This window comes from Lissotriton vulgaris, chromosome 7, assembly GCF_964263255.1.
Source record: "Lissotriton vulgaris chromosome 7, aLisVul1.2, whole genome shotgun sequence".
Lineage (NCBI taxonomy): Eukaryota > Metazoa > Chordata > Amphibia > Caudata > Salamandridae > Lissotriton > Lissotriton vulgaris.
The window spans coordinates 1,191,237,454-1,191,263,147 of record NC_141695.1 but is presented as its reverse complement, the minus strand read 5'-3'; the positions used below and the strand labels follow the sequence as shown (position 1 = coordinate 1,191,263,147).

The following is a 25,694-nucleotide window of genomic DNA, read 5'->3' as shown; positions in this document are numbered from 1 at the left end:
CAAATGCTGGCGCGAGTGTGGGCAGATTGGTACACTAACACACATCCTCTGGGACTGCCCCGTACTGCAAACCTACTGGTCAACGGTGTTGGATGAAATTGATACATGCTTTGAGATTGAACTGCCTCGGTTTCCAGCGTATACTCTGCTGGGTCTCCCAAATGGCTTAATGTACCCTCTGAAATCTAAAAGGGGACGGCAGATTGCTATTATGTTGGGCTCGGCAGTACAAAACATTATGATACACTGGCGCACACCTACCGTCCCATCTCACACAGGTTGGCTTCATAGGTTGTGGCATGTTCTGGGGATGGAAAAGCTGTCACTCACGTTAGCGGGAGATGTTACTGGTTTTGAGGAGCTGTGGCAGCCCTTTCACTCGCTATTGGCCACGGAATTCAAGGAAATTACATGCCCTAGATACCTAAGACTAATGAGGCTTACACCCCCGCTGTGAAACACTGTTCCACTGGAGGGAAGGGGGTACGACCCTACGAGTAAGAGTGTGGCCCAGATGGACTACAAAGTAGACGGTTTATTTCCATAATACGCAACACTGGACAGGGTGGGTGGTGGGGAGGGGAGGGTCGTTGGGGGGTTTTTGTTGACTTATGGAAGGGTACAGGACTGTACGAGGATGCTCCTTCTCTTCATTTACATATTTCTACGCACCTCGCAGGACACTGAGGCAGCCCCCAGGGCTGGGACATGGGAACTCTAATCCTGGGATACTTCCTGCCGCTAACATTGCATGCCTATATGTTTGCTCTACTATGCAGCTGTACCTTTCTAATAATAATAAAATACTTTAAACATAAACAAGGGGATGACATCCACAAATGGATGACTGCTTTGGAGAGGGCCTGCACTGTCCAGTGTGTCCCCCAGAGTCAGTGGGCAGCTATACTGTGGCTCTCCTTTGAAGGTAAAGGTAGAGATAAGCTCCTCACTACTAGAGCTGAGAATGCCAACAATTACCAAGTCCTGAAGAATACACTGGTTGATGGGTTTGGCTTAACAACTGAGCAGTACAGGTTGCTGTTCAGAGACACCCAGAAAACTCAGTCTCAGGATTGGGCTGACTTTGTTGATTGTGCCACTAAGGCTCTAGAAGGCTGGCTATTGGGTAGTAAAGTTACTGACTTCACAGGATTGTATAATCTTATTATGAGAGAGCAAGTCTTAAATAATTGTCAGAATCAGTTATTACACCAGCACCTGGTAGACTCTGATCTGACCTCTCCACAAGAATTGGGTAAGAGGGCAGACAAATGGGTCAGAACCAGGATTAGGCCTAAGAACCAGGGTGGTGACCAAAAGAAGGAATCAACCAAGCCTCAAGAGAAGGGTGGGAGTAAATCTTCTGATCAAACCACAGGGCCCCAAAAATCCTCTGAAAAGGGTGGGTCCCAAAATCCTTCCAATTCCCAAAAGATACCTTATTGTCATACCTGCAAACAGGTAGGCCATTACAAAACTGACAGCAGTTGCCCAAGGGCCAACAACAGTAAGGAGAACATACCCCCAAGTAAAACTTCCCAGCCTCCTGTTACTACTAGTAGTAATCCCCCAGGTGGTGGGAGTGCCCACAAGAATCTGGGTGCATTTACTTTGGGAGTTCCTGGGGACTCTGGCCTAACCAGGTCCCCTGACTTAGATACTCTTGTCTGTGAGACTGGCATGGGGTTTGCCAACTTCACAGCTTGTCCCAACACTTTGGACAAGTACAGAGAGGAGCCCCTCATCAATGGTTCGACAGTTGAGGCCTACAGAGACACAGGGGCTGGCATCTCCATGGTGACTGAGAGCCTAGTCCCCTCAAGGCAACTTATACCTGGAGCCACATACTAGGTAACCAACATTGATGGAGGGCAGAGAGATCATCCCATAGCAGTTGGGGAGGTGTCACTGGCCGCAAGAGTGGCAGTGTCATCAAACTTGCCTGTAGATTGCCTACTGGGGAATGATTTAGAGATCTCAGCCTGGGCTGAGGTAGAGCAAGAAACCCATTTTAAAATGGTAAACCTCCATGGTAAGGTTAGTGGGGCAGTGATAGCCACAGCCCCAGTCCAAGATGTCCTCCCTGAACAGGTCAGGGGGGCTGTGCCCGTCACAGCCCAATCTCAGACCGATTCCTTTCCTGAACAGGTTGGCAAGGCTGTGATGGTCACAGCCCATACCCAAACTGAGTCCCTTCCTGAAAAGGTTGGTGGAGTTGTGATGGCCACAGCTCAAACTCGACAGATAATAGTGTTGTGAAGCCTGAAACTATGGATCACTCCACTCAGACAGAGAGCATTGAGGAGGAAGAGAAATCTCCCTCCCACCAGACTTTAGGAAAGGATCAGCCTCCTCAGGGAACTGATCTGACCCCTTGTGAAGAAACTGCCCCAGAGGTAGTCTGCCTAGCCTGGCAGAACCCCTGATGTCAGTGGACCCTTCCAAGGTAGGACCCAGTCTGGAGCAGGTAACCTGCCCCTCTCTACCCTGCCTCAGTCAGCCCAGGGCTGTAGAGGTCAGGAAGGCCAGTGGTGGACCCCAAAGGGCCCCCTGTCCAAAAGAACTCCCCAATCAGCAGATTAGGGTCACTGAAGCTAGCAGACCTAGCCAAGTGAAAATAAAACAAACTCCTGAGGGATCCCCCTTAAACTTAGTTGGGGACCTCCCACAGATGGACACTGTTGGGCACAGCCAATCCTGGGACCTGAGGGCCCCAAACCCGACCTGTCCCTCCAGTAAGCCAAACAGAGGAACCCAACCTCCAGCTTTAGGTAGCCAGAGGTTGACCCTGAGAGCTCACAGCAACTCAGTCCTGGAAAGAAAGGCATATATGGTGGATAGTGAATGGAGGAAGTTAAGCCCAACATTAGTGGAGTCTCACTTCAGTACTCCATCCCAGCACCAGCCTTTTACTTTGCCAAAACACACCACAGGTAGAGATTCCCTATGGTGGAGACCCTCAGACACCCTTAGGGTGAGGGATTGCTTAGTGGACCATGAGATAGGAGGTAACCATGCCAGTGCATATACCACCTCATATGGCCACTCAGGAAATATAGGCTTACCTGGTCAAGAATAGCCTTATCTCCTTTCGTTGGGGGGGGGGGGGGGGGGGGGGGGGGGTTTATGTAGGAAGGTGGATATCTGACTATGGTTACCCCCAACTTTTTGCCTGGTGTTTTGCTGGTTTTTTGACTTAGTTGACCGGGGACCCTGCTATTCAGGGCCACAGGCCTACTGCTCTCTCTGTAAAATGGATTCCATGTACCTTAGGTACATACCAATTGGTACTGGGCCACCTTATCAGTCCCTGTAGAGTATACCTTAGGTATCTAGGGCATAGGTGTACCCAGGGCCTACCAGGGGCTGCAGCATGTATTATGCCACCCCTGGCTGGCCATCCAAATCTGACAACTGGCTGCACGACAGCTGGGGCAAGGTGGTGTAAACACCCTTTGCTTTAGATATAGTATTTCTATATCTAACCCTAAAATGGACACATGTATTCCTATCAGTCACTCCTATGGCAGGCCTTAACAATCCTGAAGGCAGAGTGCTTGGAATTATGTGAGATGGTGCTCTGGCATGAGCTGAGCCCGTCCGCAGCTTGCGGAACCAAATCCTAATAGCTGTTCCATGATAACGCTTACCATATACTCTTAAGTGCCTTATAATCCTCGCGGTTATTTGCCAACTTTGGTATCGCTTTATCAAAACATGTCGAGTAAGGTGTCATACGAATTGGAATACTAACCCCTCGCCAATTCTGGCGACGGGGTTAGCATTCCACCCTTCTAGAGGGACACGACATGTATGTAACTGTGAACCCCGGTTAAAGTTAACTCAAGCCTCAGCATCACAAAATGGATGCTGCCACCACAGACACAAGTCTGACCTCCTGCTGCTGGGAGTCCTTCCAGCGAGGAGAGCTTGGACAAAGGTTTCCTGTCAGGGGTGGTGCTAGCACCATCCCAGACAGGGTTTTGTGTATCCCAGGTAGGCAGGGCTGAGAGGAAGGTGACTGCAAGTAGCACCCCGGTGCTCACAGTGCATATGCCAGCTTAAACCAGTTCCAGGGGCACACCAGCCCCTGAGCTGGGGAAAGTCCGGACAAAGGGAGAGGGGTGTAACCACCCCCCTTCCTGGTCCCACCCATGGGCAGGACCTAGTCGCGTGCCAGCCCCTTTCTTTAGTATAAAGGTAGGAGCTGGCCCCCTTCCCAAATTAGATCATTCTGAATCTTGACTACTTTCCACGAAAGAACTCTTGAACATTTCTGAAGACTCTCCGTTGTGGCTAAGGAGTAGCCACCCTGCACCGGCGGGCACCATCTAAGCGCATGCGGTTTGCTGTAAGTCCATCCTCCGGATAAGACTGCCCAGCTCGACGAGACCCGGATTCCCTGGCATCTCTGACCTCTACCTGCATAATAAGCCCAGCTGAGATTCGTGGGTGTGACGAGACCTGAAGGGACCGGCCATCTTCAAAACTGCACGACGCTTATCCAGCACAACCGCCGAGGGATCCTCGAGTGAGTGCTTTGGGGTTTGAGAAGCCCTAACCCTGAGCAGCTCCAGCACCGAAGTCCAGCCCCCCAGCATCCACGAGATCTGCGTGGGGCCCTTCTGCTCTTTGCTGCTCACCGCGTTGTCCGGCAACTTGCCTGCTGGCTTGTTGCCCCCCTGACGGCGAACCACGACGATTGCATCGCTGGTCTGGTTGCTCCAGACTGGCCCTTGCTCCCTTCCAAGAGGAGCCCCCCCGACCCTCCTGGTCCACTCCAGACGCCATCTTGAGTCCACCGCGTGGGCTTGCCTTTGCCAAGGTTTGTTGCCCCAATCCTGGGTCCAGCATCGCCGACAGCAGACACCTTCGTGGGACAGCTGGCACCTCCATCCTGGTCGCCGACAACGCCTCCTGGTCCGAGAGACTGCAGAGCCCAGCGTCGCCCACTCACCTGGTCGAGGTGACTTCATCCGGTGCCATCCTGATGCCCACCTAATCACTGGCTAGTGATTAAGAACTGAGTCCCCCCTGCTTTCAGGTCGTCTCCATCATCGATCCAGGCTTGGATCACATCGAACTTCTTCACTGGTCGCCTGCCAGCAACTTCTTCTTTCAGGCTCCATAGACTGTAACGAGGATTCCAGACGTCTTTTGAACCCTATGCAGCCGCAGCCCCTGGGCTAGGTAACCTGAGCATTTCGGTGCTCCAACATAGGTTCACTATCTAAGTGTCCAGATCTTTTATCGTTTTCAGCCTAACTAGTCGGATTCGTCCGATAACTGTAACTTTAGGAAATACTAGTATCCATAGACTTTGTCCCGCATCCCGCGTGAGAGTGCACACTCTGCACCCGATCTCCTTAGGCCTCCTGCTCCTAACCTCAAGGTTCAGTAGTGTAGTCCTAGCAATCCTGAAGCCTCTGGATCTAGTTACTTACCTGCTAGTATTTCGCATTCCACTTTTGTAGTATATGGTATTTCGTGCCCCTCGGGCATTTGTGTAAATTGTGCAACTTAAAGTATTTTCTTAAGACTTTTGTTATGTGCTTAGCTCCCTGACTCATAAAGAGATCAGGGTAGATTTGTTATAAATAAATATCCTTTTATTTTCATAACAACGTGTGTGGTGTCCTTTCACTTGGTGTTCAAGGGGTATATGTGATGGTATAACAGCTGGCTTAACACGCCCTCTAGAGTTTAGCCTAAAGACTGCTCTTGTCCATGCTACTAGGATAGCTGGTCTATAAGGTTGACTTACAACCAATCATCAATAAGGGTCGTTTGGAATGATACATAGTGATCACTAGAATAGTGAACACTGCATATCAGGCCAACTTCTCACAGACCAGACACAGAAAGTATAGACTACTTTACCATGCTCAATACCAACTTCAGAGAGTAGGTAAGAAATTGTACCTATGACCTTCATAGGTCAGGAAAACTCTGTAGATGCAGCTTAACATTTGACCACAAAGCACAGTTGTACGAAAGTAGGGTCTGCAATCCTATGATCACCCAGATTTTTTGCTTTTGTTTCACTGGTTTACGACTTTCCCTGGCTGTGGGCCTGCCAATCAGACCCATAGCCTAGCTGTTCTCTCACTAAAATTGACATGTGTACCTTAGGTGCATTAACCAATTGGAACTGGGCCACCTTATCAGACCCTGTAACTCAGGGCATAGGTGTACCCAGGGCCTACCAGGGGCTGAAGCATGTATTATGCCACCCCTGGATGGCCATCTAAATCTGACACAACTGGCTGCACGACAGCTGGGGCAAGGTGGTGTAATCACCCTTTGCTTTAGATATAGTATACCTATATCTAACCCTAAAATGGACACACAGATTCCTATCAGTCACTCCTATGGCAGGCCTTGACAATCCTGAAGGCAGAGTGCTTGGAATCGTGTGAAATGGTGCTCTGGCATGAGCTGAGCCCGTTTGCAGTTTGCGGAACCAAGTCCTAATAGCTGTTCCATGATAACGCATACCATATACTCTTAAGTGCATTATAATCCTCGCGGTTAAATGCTATCTTTGGTATTGCTTTATCAAAACATGTCGAGTAAGGTGTCATACGAATTGGAATACTAACCCCTCGCCAATTCTGGCGACGGGGTTAGCATTCCACCCTTCTAGAGGGACACGACATGTATGTAACTGTGAACCCCGGTTAAAGTTAAACGAAGCCTCAGCTACACAAAATGGATGCTGCCACCACAGACACAAGTCTGACCTCCTGCTGCTGGGAGTCCTTCCAGCGAGGAGAGCTTGGACAAAGGGTTTCCTGTCCGGGGCGGTGCTAGCACCATCCCAGACAGGGTTTTGTGTATCCTGGGTAGGCAGGGCTTTACAGGAAGGTGACTGCTGAGTGGCACCCCGGTGCTCACTACGCATCTGCCGGCTAGAACCAGTTCCAGGGGCACACCAGCCCCTGGCCTGGGGAAAGTCCGGCATGGGAGAGGGGTGTAACCACCCCCCTTCCTGGTCCCACCCCTAGGGCAGGACCTAGTCACGTACCCACCCCTTTCTTTAGGATAAAGGCAGGAACGGGGACCCTTCCAAATTAGATCATCTTTGGAATCAAGACACGACTTTCTACGAAAGGACTTCAAGATTTCTTCTTCAAGATTCTCCCTTGTGACTAAGGAGTAGTCACCCTGCATCCGCAGGCACCATCTCAAGAACACTGCGGTCTGCTGCAAGTCCTTCCTCCGGAATCCGACTGCCCAGCTCGACGAGAACCGGCTTCCCTGGCACCTCTGACCTCTACCCACCTCTACAGCAAAGCTGAGAACCGTGGGTGCGACGAGACCTCGAGGGACCGGCCATCTTCAAGACTGCACGACTTCTTTCCAGCACGACCGCCGAGGGATCCTCTGTTGATTGCTTTGGGGGCCTGAGAAGCCCCGACCCTGAGCAGCTCCAGCACCGAAGTGCAGCCTCCCAGCATCTCCACGATCTGCGTGGGGCCCTTTTGCTTTTTACTGCTCGCCGCGTTGTTTGGCTACTAGCCCGCTGGCTTGTGGCCTTCCTAACGACGCCCGACGACATCACTGCTGCTGGTCTAGTTGCTCCAGACTGGCCCTTGCTCCCTTCCAAAAGAGGAGCACCCGGACCCTCCTGGTCCACTCCAGACGCCATTTTGAGTCCACCGCGTGGGCTTGAATTAGCCAAGACTTGTTGCCCCAATCCTGGGTCCAGCGACGTCGACAGCTTCATCCATCGTGGGACAGCTCGCTCCTCCGTCCTGGTCTCCAACAACGCCTCCTGGTCCGTGAGATCTGCAGAGCCCAGCGTCGCCCACTCACCTAGTCGAGGTGACTACCATCCAGTGCCCTCCTGGTGCCACCTGACTACTGGCTAGTAGTCACGAACTTGGTCCCCTCTGCTTTCAGGTGTCATCCATCTTCGAGATCCAGGCTTGGATCACTTCGAACTCTCTTCACTGGTCGCCTGCCAGCATCTTTCCTTCAGGGTCCTGGTCCGTCTACGAGGATTCCCGACGTCTTTTGAGACCTATGCAGCTGCAGCCCCTGGGATAGGTAACTTCGGCATTTCGGTGCCCCAGCATAGCCTCACTATCCAAGGGTCAGGATCCACTGTCGTTTTCTCCCTACCAAGTCGGGTTCGCCCGTGAACACTAACTTTGTGAAATCTAGCTACCATAGACTTTGTCCCGCATCCCGCGTGAGAGTACCCACTCTGCACCAGAGTCCCCTAGGCCTCCTACTAGTAATCTGAAGGTTCAGTAACGTAGTACTAGCGATTCCAAAGCCTATTAGTACAGTACTTACCTGCTAGTAATTTCGCATTCCACTTCCATATTATATGGTTTGTCGTGCCCCTCGGGCACTTGTGTAAATTGTGCTAACTTAAGTATTTTCGTGAGTTTTGTTTTGTGCTTAGTACCCTGTCCTCATAAAGAGTAGAGGGCTGTTGTGATTCTAATAAATACACTGTTTATTTTCATAACACTTGTGTGGTGTCCTTTCACTTGGTGTTCAAGGGGTATATGTGATGGTATAACAGCTGGCTTAACACGCCCTCTAGAGTCTTAGCCTTAGACTGCTCGTATCCACGCTACTAGGATAGCTGGTCTATAAGGTTGACTTACAATCAATCATCAATAAGGGTTGTTGGACTGATACATAGTGTTCACTAGAATAGTGAGCACTGCATATCAGGCCACCTTCTCACAACAGTGATGCTTCTTCAGGAGTAAAAGTACCTTCCATAGCCAACTGGTCCAACTCTGCAGCATGATCAGTCTCCCCATCCAATGCCTCTTCTGCTTCAATGGTCTCTTCTTCATCTTCAGCTGTGGAAATACAAATTAATTCCAATTCAATAAAAAGTCACAATCACATTCACCAACATATACAATTGTGTAGACAAAGGTTTACGGGAGAGGTAGGAAGTAACTGTCTCTTATTTTATCCCGAATATCAACCTCCCAACAACCAAGATGGTATTGAGATCACCAAATTATAGGGCTCGTCCAAAGTACTCTGCGCAATCCATTAGGGATTTTTTTTTTTTTTTAAATGTATATAGCGCTGGTTAGACCCTGAGGTATCAGAGTGCTTTACATGAGTATCAGATCATAGGTATAGGTTACATCATTACACAGGATACACAGTTATTAGAGCATGGCAACATAGTTACTTATAAGATCGAGACAAAAAATAAGCACGAATACGTAAGGGGAAAAGCAGGCAAGGGAAGAGATTCAGGGAAGAGGGGTAGGAGCAGGGGAAGTAGACCGAATGAAGGCGGGAAAGAGGAGGGGAGGGTGAGAGCCAGGATAACATCAATATTTATCTTAACAATGTACTTGATTATGACGAAAGGGGTCTGGAGATTCTTCAACACTATATCCCAGTTCCCCTCAAGCGATCACCTGCTTAAATTAATTTCATGGAACGTGACCAGAATTAAAAGTAAACTGTGTCTTCCTCATTGGGTACAGTTGGTCCAATGTCACGATATGTGCATCTTGCAGGAAACATGGTGCTTAACTCCAATGTTTATGATATATATATATATATATATATATATATATATATATCACCAAAATGAGGTATAGTGTGTTTAGAGTCCAGGTGACCCCAGAGGTAGGCAGAGGTTAAAGTTAGAAAGAAGAAAACAAGTTACTTACTTGTAACTTTGGTTCCCCCAGTATTGGTAACTTTCATAGATTCCCATGCTTTTGTATCACTCCCAGTCGTCGGAATGGGAGTCTCGGTAACAAAAAAACCATAGCTGTAGGTACAAAAAAGAAAGGAAAAGGACTAGGCCTCATTCCCTTTTGTAGCATGTCACCCTCTTTTTGTAAAAGAGACCAAACTCAGGCATCAGCCAATCAAAAGCGCCTCACCCCTTAGAACCCTCCTGAAGGAACCTCAGAGCCTCAGATTACCGTAGCCGTTGTGTACTTAATATCTATTGTAGGCTGAGCTTTCCTCTGGGAGGTGGGTTGGCGCATGGGAATCTATGAAAGTTACCAACACTGGGGAACCAAAGTTACAGGTAAGTAACTTGTTTTCTTGCCCCAGTATTGGAACTTTCATAGATTCCCATGCTTTTGTATCAGAGTAGCAAGCAGTTAGCAACAAAACCACATTTTGTGTCATAAAATTATTGCAATAGCCAACATGACAAAGATACAAAATGTGTAATACGGAAGGCGGGATAGAAAGGAAAGCTCACCAATTATTGGAAGCGGTTCCTCAGGACAGCCTGTCCTACTGCCGCATCATCTTGTTGTAAGGACTCCAAGCAGTAATGCTTAGTAAAGGTGTGAACGCTGTTCAAGGTAGCAGCTCTGCAAAAGTCTTTAATCTGTACCCCCGCAAAGAGGGCCGTTGAAGATGCCACAGATCTTGTGGAATGTGCTCGAATCCTACCAGTCAGAGGTTTTCCTGCTGCAGTGTGGCAATGTAGAATGGAACTTGTGATCCATCTTGAAATACCCTGTTTGGATAGCGGAAGGCCCTTGCTTGGATCCGCAAAGGCAACAAATAACTGAGGATTTCCGAAATCCCTTAGTAAGTTCCAAATAGAATTTCAAGCATTGTTGTACATCTAACGAATGCAATGTTCTTTCTGCTGGTGTAGCCGGTTGAGGAAAGAACGCCGTCAGAATGACCGGCTCATTCAAGTGGAAGTCCGAGGGAACCTTAGACATAAACCTATGGTTAGTTCTCATGATTACAGGGTTTCTTTTGAATTGGAGGAAAGGTTCTTGGATAATCAAGGCCTGCAATTCTCAAACATGCCTAGCCGACTTGTGAGCGAGGAGGAGAGCCAATTTCCATGCAAGGTACTTGATGTCAGAACGATGGGTTCAAATGGGCCTTTCATGAGCTGAGAAAGGACTAGATTTAAATACCAAGTAGGAGGCGGTGGTCTCACTGGTGTATAGACTCTAAACAAGCCCTTAAGAAACTGTTAACAATCCTGGAAGACCACAAGGAAGGCCCAGACCCAGACCTTCTGAACCTCGAAATTACCGCCAAATGGACCTTAATCGATGAATGGGCTAGTCCCGACTTAGCCAAGTACAGCAGATAAGGTAGGAGCTGATGAGGCTTGGAAGCAAAAGGATCAATCTTTTCTCTCCTACACCAGCAACAAAATCTTTTCCACTTAAGACGGTAAGGACTGTTGGTTGAAGGAGCCCTTGCCTGGGAAAGGACCTCCTCAATTTCTCTTGATATGGGGAGATTCATAAACTCTTGCTGCTCAGGAGTCATGCTGTCAGGTGTAATGACTGTAGATCTGGGTGCCAAACTTGTCCTTCGGACATTGTGAGGAGATCTGGTAGAACCCTCAAGGGAAGAGGAGGAGCTAGCGACAACAGATGGAGTTCAGTGTACCAGAACTGTCTCTGCCAAGCAGGGGCTATCAGGATCATCCTGCACGGCTCCACCTTGATCTTCCTGATGAGCCGCAGGATCAGAGGTATGGGGGAAAGGCGTAGACAAATGTCCTTGACCAGGCTATCGAAAGCGCATTCCCCAGAGATCCTTGATGGTGAAATCTGCTTGCGTAAGACCGGCATTTCTTGTTGGTCGGTGTGGCAAAGAGACCCACCTCTGGTCTGCCCCACTGGCTAAAGACCTCCTCCAGAACTCGCTGGTTCAATTCCCATTCGTGGCTGACTAATGATGACCTGCTCAGTCTGTCGGTGTGCTCGTTTAGAACTCCTGGCAAGTGCTCTGCCTTTAGCGATCGAATATGCTACTTACCAGTATGCATCTGTTCTTGGCATGTAGGGCTGCTGACATTCATATCAGTGCATAGATCCCCGCCTAGTGTTGGGTCCGGATGATTGCACATTGTTGTCCTGGAAGAGTCTTCGAAGTATCGCGAGATAGGTGGCTCCTCCTCTGGACTACAGTGCGCATGGGCATCCCCTCCATCCTCACATTGTTTTTTGCCATTGTGGCAGAGATGGAGTGTAATACAGTGAGTGATGTCCATGCTACATAGTAATTCTGAATGCTACAGCTGCTACAGGCGCCGGGGAGGAGGGTGGGCGATATGAATGTCAGCAGCCCTACATGCCAAGAACAGATGCATACTGGTAAGTAGCATATTCGGTTCGGGGCATGTGGGCTGCTGAATTCATATCTGTGAATAGATTACATAGCAGTCCCTCCTGTTCGCGGCGGCTGCCCATGTCAGCTGCAGCAGTCTGAAAAAGAGTTTTGAGAACAGCCTGTCCTACAGCTGCCTAATGTTTAGAATGCACATCTACGCAGTAGTGTTTCGTAAATGTATGTGTGGTGGACCATGTGGCTGCCTTACATATCTCTTCTAAAGGAATATTCCCCACAAAAGCCATGGACGCTCCTAATTTACGTGTGGAGTGTGCTCTTGGTGGAATGGTTAGTGTGCGTTTAGCCTTAGCATAGCAAATCTGTATACACTTACCAATCCACCTGGCTATCCCTGCTTTGGAAATGGGGTTGCCTTTGTGTTGTGGAGAAAATGCAACAAAAAGCTGTTTTGTTTTTCTGAAATCTTTTGTTCTGTCTATATAGTGCATAAGAGCCCTTTTGACATCTAATGTGTGAAGGGATCTCTCTGCGACATTTTCTGGATTAGGAAAGAAAACTGGCAGTTCTATGGTCTGGTTAATGTGGAACTGCGAAATCACCTTAGGCATGAATGTAGGGTTGGTGCGTAGTGCAACTATTTGCGTGGACATGTATGAACGGCTCTTGAATGGTTAGGGCCTGGAGTTCACTAACTCGGCGTAGTGAGGTAATGGCTACTAGGAAAGCCACTTTCCAGGTTAGAAACTGAATCTCACAAGAGTGTAGAGGTTCAAAAGGTGGTCCCCTCAGTCTGGTGAGGACCACATTGAGGTTCCAGACTGGTGAAGGTGGGTGTCTGGGAGGGATCACTCTTGAGTCCTTCCAGAAAAGCCTTAATGGCAGGCACTCTGAATAGTGAGAGGTGCTGCCTGTTTTGAAGATAAGCTGCTATTGCGGATAAATGTATACGAATGGAACTGTACGCCAGAGTTCATCTGTGTAAGTGCAACAAATAACAGATAATGTTTTGAATAGATGCATCCAGTGGGTTAATGTCATTGTTGTTACAATATGTGACAAACCTTTTCCATTTAGCCGCATAGCATGCCCTGGTTGTGGGCCGTCTTGCCTCGATGATATTCATACATTCTGGCGGCAAGTTGAGGTAGCCAAATTCTAAGACTTCAGGAGCCAGATCGCCAGGTTGAGCTGTTGCGGATCTGGATGCTGACTGTCGCCATGGCTCTGCGTCAAAAGCCTGGGTGTGAGGTGCAGCCTTTGATGCAGTACCACGGATAGTTCTAGAAACGTGGTGTACCATGGTTGGCGTGCCCACATTGGAGCAACCAGGATGAGTGTCATCGAGTGTTGCCTCATTTTGCGTGCCACTAGCGGTATTAGAGGTGCTGGGGGAAAGCGTACGCAAATCTGCCTGACCAGTTCATCCATATCGCATTGCCCTGCGACTGTGAATGTGGGAACCTGCTGGCGAAGCTTTGGCATTTTGCGTTTTCCCTTGTGGCGAACAGGTCTATCTGTGGATGACCCCACTGATGTAAGTACGGTTGGAGTACCGATGGGTGTATCTCCCGCTCGTGCATCTGGTGGCTGTGCCTGCTGAGCAGATCCGCCATCTGGTTGCCTTTGCCCGGGAGGTGTTCCGCCACGAGTAAGATGTTCCTTTAAATGGCCCACTTCCACATGCTCTGAGCCAGATGAGACAACTGTGGAGAGTGTGTTCCTCCCTGCTTTTGTATGCAGTACATGGCTGTCATGTTGTCCGTCCGGATCAACACGACTTTGTTGCACAAGTGTACTTTGAAAGCCTTCATTACCATGAAGATTGCCATCAATTCCAGAAGGTTGATGTGCATCCTCTTTTGCTGTGCTGTCCATAGTCCCTGCCCCGTGTAATGGAGTATATGAGCTCCTCATCCTTGGAGAGATGCGTCCGTTGTCAGTATTATTTTTGGTACAGGCTCTTGGAACGGTCGGCCCTTGCAAAGGTTTCGTGGGTTCCACCAATGCAGAGAGTTGTACGCCCGACCGCTAACCAACACTAGGTCTTTCCATTGTCCTTGAGCCTGATTCCACTGACGAGCTAAGCACTCGTGAAGCGGGCGCATATGTAGTCTCGCGTGCGGGACTATGAAGATGCAGGAGGCCATCATGCCTATCAACTGCATGAACACTCTTGCTGGAAGTGAGTGTTGGGGTCTGAACTTCTGTAATCAGCAATTGCATGCTGTTTATCCTCGCTGAATTTGGCTGAGCTTTGGCTGCCAGAGTGTTTATTGTCGCGCCCAGGTACTGTCGCACGTGGGCGGGCTGAAGATGTGACTTTGGATAATTCAGCGAGAATCCCAGACTGTGAAGAAGATGGATGGTGTGGGACATGTGGCTGGCACACTGCTGGGACGTCTTTGCTTGAATAAGCCAGTCGTCCGGATAAGGGTAGACATGTATGTGCTGTCTCCTTAGGTGTGCTGCTACTGTCGCCAGGCACTTTGTGAACACCCTGGGTTCCGTCGTTACTCCGAAAGGGAGGACTTTGAACTGATAATGTTGATTTTGAATAGTGAACCTGAGATACTGTCTGTGTGATGGGTATATGGGTATATGGAAATACGCATATTTTAGATCTAGAGTCGCAAGGAAGTCTCCTTGACTGAGTAACGGTAGAACCTGCTGTAAAGTGAGCATATGAAAATGCTCTGACAGAATGTAGCTGTTTAGAGGCCTGAGGTCCAGTATGGGTCTTAGAGAGCCGTCCTTTTTGGGTATTAAGAAATACAGAGAGTACACCCCTGAGCCTTGGTCTTCTACAGGCACGAGCTCTATGGCCCCTTTTTGCAGCATACTGATGACCTCCTGCTGCAATAAGTGTAAGTGCTCTGCGGACATAGGACGGTGTCTTGATGGTATGTTGGGTGGAGTGGATGTTGATTCCAGACAATACCCGTACTGGACAATATCTCTCGCCCACCTGTCTGTGGTGATGGATTTCCAGACATGCAGGAACTGTTGCAGTCTCCCCTCGACAGGTGTTAAGTGGTCGGGGGTCCGTGACAGGGCGTCACTGTTTGTTATTGGCAGAGGATCTGGAATTGTTGTTTCCTCTTCCTCTGCCCTTGATGTTGTTTCCACGATATCCACCCCATTGTTTTTATTGTAGGTGGATTGTGTACCCCTTTATTGTACTGTGTCTGCTGTGTGGATTGGCCTCTTGATGGTCCTTTAGTATTGGGGCGACGAAAGGAGCCACCCCGAAAGTGCTGGGACTGCAGAGCCCCCAAAGACTTTGCAGTCTGTGTCTTTTTTAATTTTTTCCAAGGGTGGTGTCAACCTCAGGTCCAAATAAGTAGTCCGGGTTAACTGGCTGATTGAGGATAGAAGTTTGTATTTCTGGCTTGAATCCCGAGATTCTTAACCAGGCATGTCTCCTTAACATGACGCTAGTGTTAATGGCCCAGGCTGCAGTGTCAGCTGCGTCTAGCGCGCACTTGATGGAAGCATTGGTTATAAGCTTTCCTTCTTGGATTAGTAGTTCTGCACCCTCCTTGTACTGATCTGGTAGGTGTTGCAACAGTGTCTCAAGGGTATCATAATGGAACCTGTCATATCTAGCTAAGAGTGCCTGAGTGTTGGCAATGCGCCAGATGTTGGCTGCCTGCGCTGCCACCCTTTTTCCTGAAGTTTCCAGTACTTTCGACTCCTTGTCAGGAGGAGGAGCATCACCTGTAGTCTGGGAGTTCGCCCTCTTAAGTGCATTAGAAACAACTAATGAGTCCAATGGCAACTGTCGTCTTATATAAGTAGGGTCCACAGGTGCCGGTCTATATTTCTTTTCAATTCTTAGGTTTAATACCCTGGCAGTTTCCTTAAGAATGTCACCAGCATGCTTAAGGACCCCTTTTAGCATGGGCAGGGTCTTGACTGTTCTTTCTGAAAAGGTGTCGACCAGAAAGTCTTCCTCCACAGGGTCAGCATGTAGTTGCACGTTATGGTTACTTGCCACTCTTTCAATAAGGGCGTTAAAGGCAGTAGTGTCCTCAGTGGGAGATGTTTTTACACTGTATACCTGTGTGTCAGGGGCAGTGTGCGGATCTTTTGGGTCAGCTGGGTCAGCCCATGGTTGGTTTTGATCATCGGGATCAGTGTCCACATGATAAGTGTCATCCTCATTTTCATCATCCCCTGCATCCACATCTGAGTATGTGGGTGAAAAAGTCTGAGGTTCTTGACCATAGGATTGGAGAGGTTCCACAAGAACTGGCGATGTTGAATCCCTCTTCTTTTTTAAGGGAATCCTATATGACTCCATGGGTGTTTCTTGCATGATCTTTCTTTTATATATGGACAGTCTACAAGTTTCCGAGTCGATGAACTGCCTAGACTCCGGTTCTTCAGGCTCCTCTGTAGCCTCCACTTCCATCGACACTTGTTTGATGGCTCCGATACCTTTCTTTGGTTCCAACATCTTCGGACGCACCGTCGGTGGCAACCAAAATTTGATTGGCGTCGATGTGGGCTGAACGTTTCCGACCAGCTTTGGTGTTGGGGCCTTCTTCGGCCCGACGGCTGTAGCCTTATCTTTGATGTGTTGGAGTGACTCCGACACCTCTTTGGCTATGAATGGGCTCGGTTGCGTCGACTCGACAGGGTCCTTGGAGCCAGTCTTTGTCTTGTCCGCAGGCCTCGACCGAGGATCGAACCCTTCTTTTGGTTGGGGCCTTTTGTGTGTGTCGACTCCCTTCGGTGTCGGCTTCGTTGGTTCGACAGCCTTGACTTTGGCCTTCAGTGCCCCAACCTTTGGCTCGATGACCTTCTCGGTATCGACGGCCTTTTTCTGTTTCTTTGGCTCCGAGGGGTTTGAGGCCTTGGAGCCGACCAGAGTTCGCTTCACTTTCGGTTTGGGCAGTGATGCTTTTGGTTTCGATGTCTTTGTATCGACCGATGGTGGTTTCAAAACCGATGGCTCGTTATATATGTTCGAAGCCGGGCCTTTATGCGGGGCTGTTGAACGAGTCTGTACATCTTGGGTAAGGCCTTGTGGCGATCCCTCGACCTGAGCCTTCGTGAGCGCTTCATCGTCGGCCCCCGTATAACCGGTTTGGCCTAGCTCCTCGCCTGAGCTATCTTCTACGGCCCCAAGGGCTTCTGCGTAGTCTCCTACCTCCTTGGTGACGTTTTAGTCTTCTTCTAACACGTCTTCGGCGTCATACTCTGAGTCATGGCCCGAAGCCGGATGGATTAGTTACTTAACTGTAATCCCAGTTCTCTTCCAGGGGTATCCTCATCAAAGTCATAAGCATTAGAATATTCCCGCCCATGCGCGGGACCCCGGAAACACTATATTATATGTGCCCCACATATATATACTCATATATATACAAATACATATATATATAAAAAAAACATGCAATAGCAGCCAAATAACATCAGAGCTGAAATATGCTGTGAAGAATTTCCACCATACATGAATAATAAGCATTAGAAAGATGAGAAATACCACCAAAGATTGTTTAGAAACTGCTAATGCCCAGAAAGCAGTAGAAATTCTCATAACTCACTAGAAGCATAGGAAGCTCCCAGGCTGCATTGCAAACACACAGTCTGAAAAGACTGAAAAGCTAACCTGTAGCTGAATAGCAATAAACTGACACCGTGCCTTTAAGGCACCCCTGTTCCCCTGTATCCCATCATGCCCCAGGGGTGACAGTTAAGTCAGTTGTTCTTTTCGGAGACTGAAAACAAACCCAGTAACAAATAGGTTAACTATATCTCCTTATTAAAAAGTATCCTTTGCCCGGGGAGGCGGGAGGGTTGCTTATGACTTTGATGAGGATACCCCTGGAAGAGACCTAGGATTACAGGTAAGTAACTAATCCTTCTCTTCCAGGGGATCCTCATCAATAGTCATAAGCATTAGAATAGAATAGCGAGCCTCTCCTCTTCCCTGCGGGCAAAGGAATGATAAGACAGTAATCTCATCAACAAGTCTGAGTAGGCTATAGACTACCCAAACAGATTCCTCAAGGAGGCCTGCCCTACTTGAGTATCGGCCCTCAAATCAGATTCGAGACAGTAATGCCTCGTAAAGGTATGAACTGATTTCCAGGTTGCAGCCTTGCATATTTCTGACATTGGAATGTCATGCAAGAAAGCTAATGTAGCGGCTTTCCCTCTCGTGGAATGCGCTTTGGGTGACCCCAACAAAGGTTTGCCTGCAAGCTGACTGGCCAATTTAATGCAAGAGACAATCCATCTAGAGATGGACCTCTTGGCCGCTGGAAAACCTGTCCGCATTGAACCTTAGTTCACAAACAGTTGATCCGTTTTCCTAATCCCTTTAGTCATTTCCAAATAGAACTTGAGCACTCTCTTAAGATCTAAGGAGTGAAGTGACCGCTCGGCTGGGGTCATAGGATTTGGAAAAAACGAAGGGAGGGAAATGGACTGATTTATATGAAAATCAGAAATGACTTTAGGCAAGAAAGATGGATGAGCCCTTAGAACTACTCTATTGTGATGGAAAACAGTATATGGTTCTTTCGCACAGAGCGCTTGTATCTCACTTACTCTGCGCGCAGAGGTAATCGCCACCAAAAAGGCCGCCTTCCAAGAGAGATGTTGCAAGGAGGCCTTGTGGATGGGCTCGAAGGAGGTGACATTAACCTGGATAGAAACTAGGTTCAATTCCCATGGAGGAGAAGGATTTCGCACAGGGGGATACACTTTTTTCAACCCCTGGAGGAAGTCCTTAACCACTGGAACCTGAAAGAAAGAAATCTGATCAGGTGATTTCTGTATGCTACTATGGCTGACAAATGCACCCTAATAGAAGTGTACTTTAAACCAGCAGTTGCCAGGGAAAGGAGGTATGGCAAGATGACGTCCTCCTGCCCTTTAGTCGGATCTAAGTGATGATCCCTACACCACAAGTAAAACCTTTTCCACTTGAACGCATAGGACGCTCTCGTGGAAGGCCTCTTAGACTCCTTTAAAATGTTCATGCATTCGGGAGGCAAGTTCAAATGTCCATGTTGCAGGACCTCAGGAGCCATGCTGTCAGGTTCAGTGATGGGAGGTTGGGATGCATTATCCTCCCGTTCATCTTGCTCAACAGGTCCGGCCTGCAAGGGAGTCATCTGTGTGGACACACAGACAGATGTAGAAGGTTGGGGTACCACCACTGCCGCGGCCAATCCGGAGCTATCAGGATAATTTCCATGTTCGACCTGAGGAACTTGGAAACTACTCTCGGAATCAGAGCCAGGGGAGGAAACGCGTAAGCGAATGTCCCTTACCAATCAATCAGTAGAGCATTCCTCTGCGTTCCTGGCCGGTGGAACCTGGACGCGAAGGCGTGGCATTTGGAGTTGTCGTCTGCAAACAAGTCTATGGTTGGACGACCCCAGCAACAAAAAAGCTCTTCTACTACTTCGTCGTTTAGCAACCAGTCTTGCTGATCTTCGAAGTGCCTGCTGAGTGCGTCTGCTTTTACGTTCAACTCGCCTGGAAGGTGCACTGCCACTACTGTGAGGCCTCGAGAGAGAAGCCAATGCCAGATCGTCTGAGCCTCTCGAGAAAGTGGGCGAGATCTTGTGCCTCCTTGTTTGTTCAGATAGAACATGGTGGTCGTATTGTCCGTCTGAACTAGGACTGAGTTGGACTCGATTGCTGGAAAGAAAGCTTTGAGAGCCAGGAATACCGCTCTGAGTTCCAGCATATTGATGTGGTATGTCTGCTCCTGCGCAGACCACGGGCCTTGAATTTGAAGCTGACCCATGTGCGCTCCCCAGCCTTGCAGAGAGGCATCCGTCACTATAGACTGGGCCGGAAGAGGTTGGTGAAACAGTACCCCCACCAGTAAATTCTTTCTCCGAGTCCACCATTTGATGGCATCTTTCGTTGCTTGGGAAAGAGTGATACGATCTTCCCAACGCCCTGTCGCTTGGTCCCACTGGTCCTCTAGAGTCTGCTGTAGAGGACGCATTCTCAGCCTGGCGTTTGGGATGAGAAAAATGCAGGACGCCATGGAACCCAGCAGGGATGCTACTTGTCGGGCTGTTGGAAGCAGAGACTCTAGCAGAATCCCACATTTCTGACTCATGGAAAAGTCTCTCCTCCGAAGGAAACGCTTTTCCCACTCTTGTGTCCAGAACGGAGCCTAGGTAGTGGATGGACTGTGTAGGCCGCTGGACTGACTTCTCCAGGTTCACATGGAGGCCGAGCCTGCGCAACTGGTGCAGGCACAGTTGTAGATCGTACGTTACCTGTACCGGAGATGGGCCTTTTAGAAGCCAGTCGTCCAGGTATGGGTAGATGAAGAGTCCCTTTTTGTGAAGTAAAGCCGCCACCACTGCCATGCATTTGGTGAAGACTCGTGGTGCGGACTTGAGACCGAAGGGTAGCACCTTGTACAGGTAGTGTTTGTTCCCTACGACAAACCTCAAGTACTTGCGATGTTGGTGAGCAATTGGGATGTGAAAGTACGCATCTTGCAGATCCACCGAACACATCCAATCTCCGGCTTGAAGATGTGGGCATATTTGGTGAAGCGCTAACATGCGAAACTTTTCTGACGATGACTTTGTTTAAAAGTCGCAGATCGAGTATTGGTCTGAACTTGTCCTCCTGATCTTTTTTGGGGACAAGAAAGTATCTGGAGTAAACTCCCTTTACTTTTTGAGCGGGAGGAACTTCCTCTATCGCTCTTTTTTGTAGTAGGACTTTCACCTTTCTTCGGAGCAAGCTTAGCTGGTGAGGTCAAGAGCTCTTTGGAGGAATGCTCTTCGGAGGCGCACGGAAACGTAGCCTGTATCCATTGCGCAGTATATTCAGCACCCACTGATCCTTTGTGATGCTGACCCACTCTGCCAGGTGTTGTGAAGACCTTCCTCCCACTAGAGTGGGTAACGGCGCCAGAGAAAGCCACTGCTCAGGCCTTTCCTCCTCTTGTGGTGTTAGAGGATTGTTGGTGACCTCCTCTACCTCTGCCGGGTGTGAGAAGTTGGCATGATATGCAGTACTCACTATTCTAGTGATTGTGAGAAGGTGGCCTGATATGCAGTGCTCACTATTCTAGTGAACACTATGTATCAGTCCAGCTACCCTTATTGATGATTGGTTGTAAGTCAACCTTATAGACCAGCTATCCTAGTAGCGTGGATACGAGCAGTCTAAGGCTAAAGACTCGAGAGGGCGTGTTAAGCCAGCTGTTTACCACACATTTACCCCTTGAACACCCAGTGAAAGGACACCACACAAGTGTTATGAAAATAAACAGTGTATTTATTAAAATCACAACAGCCCTGTACTCTTTATGAGGACAGGGTACTAAGCACAACACAAAACTCTTACGAAAATACTTAAGTTAGCACAGTATATACAAATGCCCGAGGGGCACGGAAAACCATATACTTGAAAAGTGGAATGCGAAATTACTAGCAGGTAAGTACAGTACTAATAGGCTTTGGAATCGCTAGGACTTGACTATAGAACCTTCAGATTACTTATAGGAGGCCTAGGGGACTCGGGTGCAGAGTGTGCACTCTCACGCGTAATGCGGGACAAAGTCTATGGTAGCTAGATTTCACAAAGTTAGTGTTCTCGGGCGAACCCGACCTGGTAGGAGGAAAACGAAAGTGGATTCTGACCCTTGGATAGTGAGGCTATGCTGGGGCACCGAAATGCCAAAGTTACCTAGCCCAGGGGCTGCAGCTGCATATGTCTGATAAGACGTCGGGAATCCTCGTAGACGGACCAGGAGCCTGGAAGAAAGATGCTGGCAGGCGACCAGTGAAGAGAGTTCGAAGTGATCCAAGCCTGGATCTTGAAGAGAGATGACACCTGAAAGCAGAGGGGACCAAGTTCGTGACTACTAGCCAGTAGTCAGGTGGCACCAGGAGGGCACCGGATGGTAGTCACCTCGACTAGGTGAGTGGGTGACGCTGTGCTCTGCAGATCTCACAGACCAGGAGGCGTTGTCGGCGACCAGGATGGAGGAGCGAGCTGTCCCACGATGGATGAAGCTGTCGGCGTCGCTGGACCCAGGATTGGGCAACAAAGCCTTGGCAAATTCAAGCCCACGCGGTGGACCTAAAATGGCGTCTGGAGTGGACCAGGAGGGTCCGGGGTGCTTCTCTTGTGGAAGGAAGCAAGGGCCATCCTGGAGCAACCAGACCAGCAGCAGTGATGTCGTCGGGCGTCGTTCAGAAGGCCACAAGCCAGCCGGCTAGTAGCCAAACAACGCGGTGAGCAGCAAAAAGCAGAAGGGCCCCACGCAGATCGTGGAGATGCTGGGAGGCTGATCTTCGGTGCTGGAGCTGCTCAGGGTCGGGGCTTCTCGGACCCCAAAGCACTCACCAGAGGGACACTCGGAGGGCTTGTTGTGAAGAAGTCGTGCAGTCTTGGCGATAGTCGGTCCCTCAAGGTCTCGTCGCACTCACGGTTCTCAGCTTGGCTGTAGAGGTGAGTAGAGGTCAGAGGTGCCAGGGAAGCCGGGTCTCGTCGAGCTGTGTCGTCGGATTCCTGAGGAAGGACTTGCAGCAGACCGCAGTGTTCTTGATGGTGCCTGCGGATGCAGGGTGACTACTCCTTAGCCACAAGGGAGAATCTTGAAGAAGAAATCTTGATGTCCTTTCGCAGAAAGTCGTGTCTTGATTCCAAAGATGATCTAATTTGAACAGGGGGCCCGCTCCTATCTTTATACTAAGAAAAGGGGCTGACCCGGTGACTAGGTCCTGCCTATGGGTGGGACTAGGAGGGGGGTTGTTACACCCCTCTCCCATGCCGGACTTTCCCCAGGCCAGGGGCTGGTGTGCCCCTGGAACTGGTTCTGACCGGCCTATGAGTAGTGAGCACCGGGGTGCCACTCAGCAGTCACCTTCCTGTAAAGCCCTGCCTACCCAGGATACACAAAAACCTGTCTGGGACGGTGCTAGCACCGCCCCTGGCAGGAAACCCTTTGTCCAGGCTCCCCTCGCTGGAAGGACTCCCAGCTGCAGGGGGTCAGACTCGTGTCTGTGGTGGCAGCATCCATTTTGTGGAGCTGAGGCTTCGTTTAACTTTAACCGGGGTTCACAGTTACATACATGTCGTGTCCCTCTAGAAGGGTGGAATGCTAACCCCGTCGCCAGAATTGGCGAGGGGTTAGTATTCCAATTCGTATGACACCTTACTCGACATGTTTTGATAAAGCAATACCAAAGATAGCATTTAACCGCAAGGATTATAATGCACTTAAGAGTATATGGTATGCGTTATCGTGGAACAGCTATTAGGACTTGGTTCCGCAAGCTGCAGACAGGCTCAGCTCATGCCAGAGCACCATCTCACACGATTCCAAGCACTCTGCCTTCAGGATTGTCAAGGCCTGCCATAGGAGTGACTGATAGGAATCTGTGTGTCCATTTTAGGGTTAGATATAGGTATACTATATCTACAGCAAAGGGTGATTACACGACTTTGCCCCAGCTGTCATGCAGCCAGTTGTGTCAAATTTAGGAGGCCAGCCAGGGGTGGCATAATGCATGCTTCAGCCCCTGGTAGGCCCTGGGTACACCGATGCCCTGAGTTACAGGGTATGATAAGGTGGCCCAGTACCAATTGGTAAATGCACCTAGGGTACACGTTGTAATTTAGAGAGAGAACAGCCAGGCTGTGGGTCTGATTGGCAGGCCCACAGCCAGAGAAAGTCGTAAACCAGTGAAACAAAAGCAAAAAATCTGGGTGATCATAGGATTGCAGACCCTACTCTCCTACAGTGATCACTATGTATCACTCCAAACAACCTTTATTGATGATTGGTTGTAAGTCAACCGATAGACCAGCTATCCTAGTAGCATGGACAAGAGCAGTCTTTAGGCTAGACTCTAGAGGGCGTGTTAAGCCAGCTGTTATACCATCACATATACCCCTTGAACACCAGTGAAAGGACAACACACAAGTTGTTATGAAAATAAACAGTGTATTTATTTAGATCACAACAGCCCTGTACTATTTATGAGGACAGGGTACTAAGCACACAAGAAAACTCTTACGAAAATACTTAAGTTAGCACAGTATATACAAATGCCCGAGGGGCACAAAAAAACCATATACTACAAAAGTGGAATGCGAAATTACTAGCAGGTAAGTACTGGATTAATAGGCTTTGGAATCGCTAGGACTACGTTACTGAACCTTCAGATTACTAGTAGGAGGCCTAGGGGACTCGGGTGCAGAGTGTGCACTCTCACGCGGGATGCGGGACAAAGTCTATGGAGGCTAGTAAAAGCAAAGGTAAGGATATCGGACGAATCAGACTAGTTAGGCTGAAAACGAAAAAGGATCTGGACCCTTGGATAGTGAGGCTATGCTGGGGCACCGAAATGCCGAAGTTACCTAGCCCAGGGGCTGCGGCTGCATAGGTCTGAAAAGACGTCGGGAATCCTCGATGCAGTCTATGGAGCCTGAAAGAAGGAGTTGCTGGCAGGCGACCAGTGAAGATTGTTCGGTGGATCCAAGCCTGGATCGAAGATGGAAAATACCTGTAAGCAGAGGGGACCAAGTTCTGAATCACTAGCCAGTGATTAGATGGGCACCAGGATGGCACCGGATGGAGTCACCTCGACCAGGTGAGTGGGCGACGCTGGGCTCTGCAGTCTCACGGACCAGGAGGCGGTGTCGGCGACCAGGATGGAGGTGCGAGCTGTCCCACGATGGTTGCTGCTGTCGACGTCGCTGGACCCAGGATTAGGGCAACAAGTCTTGGCAAATTCAAGCCCACGCGGTGGACCTAAAATGGCGTCTGGAGTGGACCAGGAGGGTCCGGGGTGCTCCTCTTTTGGAAGTGAGCAAGGGCCAGTCTGGAGCAACCAGACCAGCAGTGTTGTTGTCGTCGGTCGTCGTCGGGAAGGCCACAAGCCAGCGGGCTAGTAGCCAGACAACGAGGTGAGCAGCAAAAAGCAGAAGGGCCCAACGCAGATCTCGTGGATGCTGGGGGGCTGGACTTCGGTGCTGGAGCTGCTCAGGGTCGGGGCTTCTCGGACCCCAAAGCACTCACCAGAGGATCCCTCGGCGGTCGTGCTGGATAGAAGTCGTGCAGTTCTGATGATGGCCGGTCCCGCGAGGTCTCGTCGCACCTACGGTTCTCAGCTTAGCTGTAGAGGTAGGGAGAGGTCAGAGGTGCCAGGGAAGCCGGGTCTCATTGTGCTGGTCGGTCGGATTCCGGAGGAAGGACGTGCAGCAAACCGCAGTGTTCTTAGATGGTGCCTGCGGATGCAGGGTGACTACTCCTTAGTCACAAGGGAGAAATCTTGAGAAGAAGTCGAGAGTTCCTTTCGTAGAAAGTAGTTTCTTGATTCAAAGATGATCTGATTTGGAAGGGTCCCCGCTCCTGCCTTTATCCTAAAGACAGGGGTGGGTACGCAACTAGGTCCTGCCCTAGGGGTGGGACCAGGAAGGGGGGTGGTTACACCCCTCTCCCATGCCGGACTTTCCCCAGCTCAGGGGCTGGTGTGCCCCTGGAACTGGTTCTAGCCGGCAGATGCGTAGTGAGCACCGGGGTGCCACTTGCAGTCACCTTCCTGTAAAGCCCTGCCTTCCCAGGATACACAAAACCCTGTCTGGGATGGTGCTAGCACCGCCCCTGA

The 25,694-nt window shown here is 49.5% G+C and overlaps 1 protein-coding gene across 1 annotated transcript in view; it reads right to left on the bottom strand.

The window, feature by feature from the left end:
• The window catches only part of SRCAP (Snf2 related CREBBP activator protein), a 1,720,489-nt gene that overhangs the window by 1,222,010 nt on the left and 472,785 nt on the right, over positions 1-25,694 (bottom strand). The window contains exon 10 of the mRNA XM_086931673.1: positions 8,739-8,828. Coding sequence (XP_086787799.1) covers positions 8,739-8,828 — 90 coding nt within the window. The remainder of the gene's footprint in view (positions 1-8,738; positions 8,829-25,694) is intronic.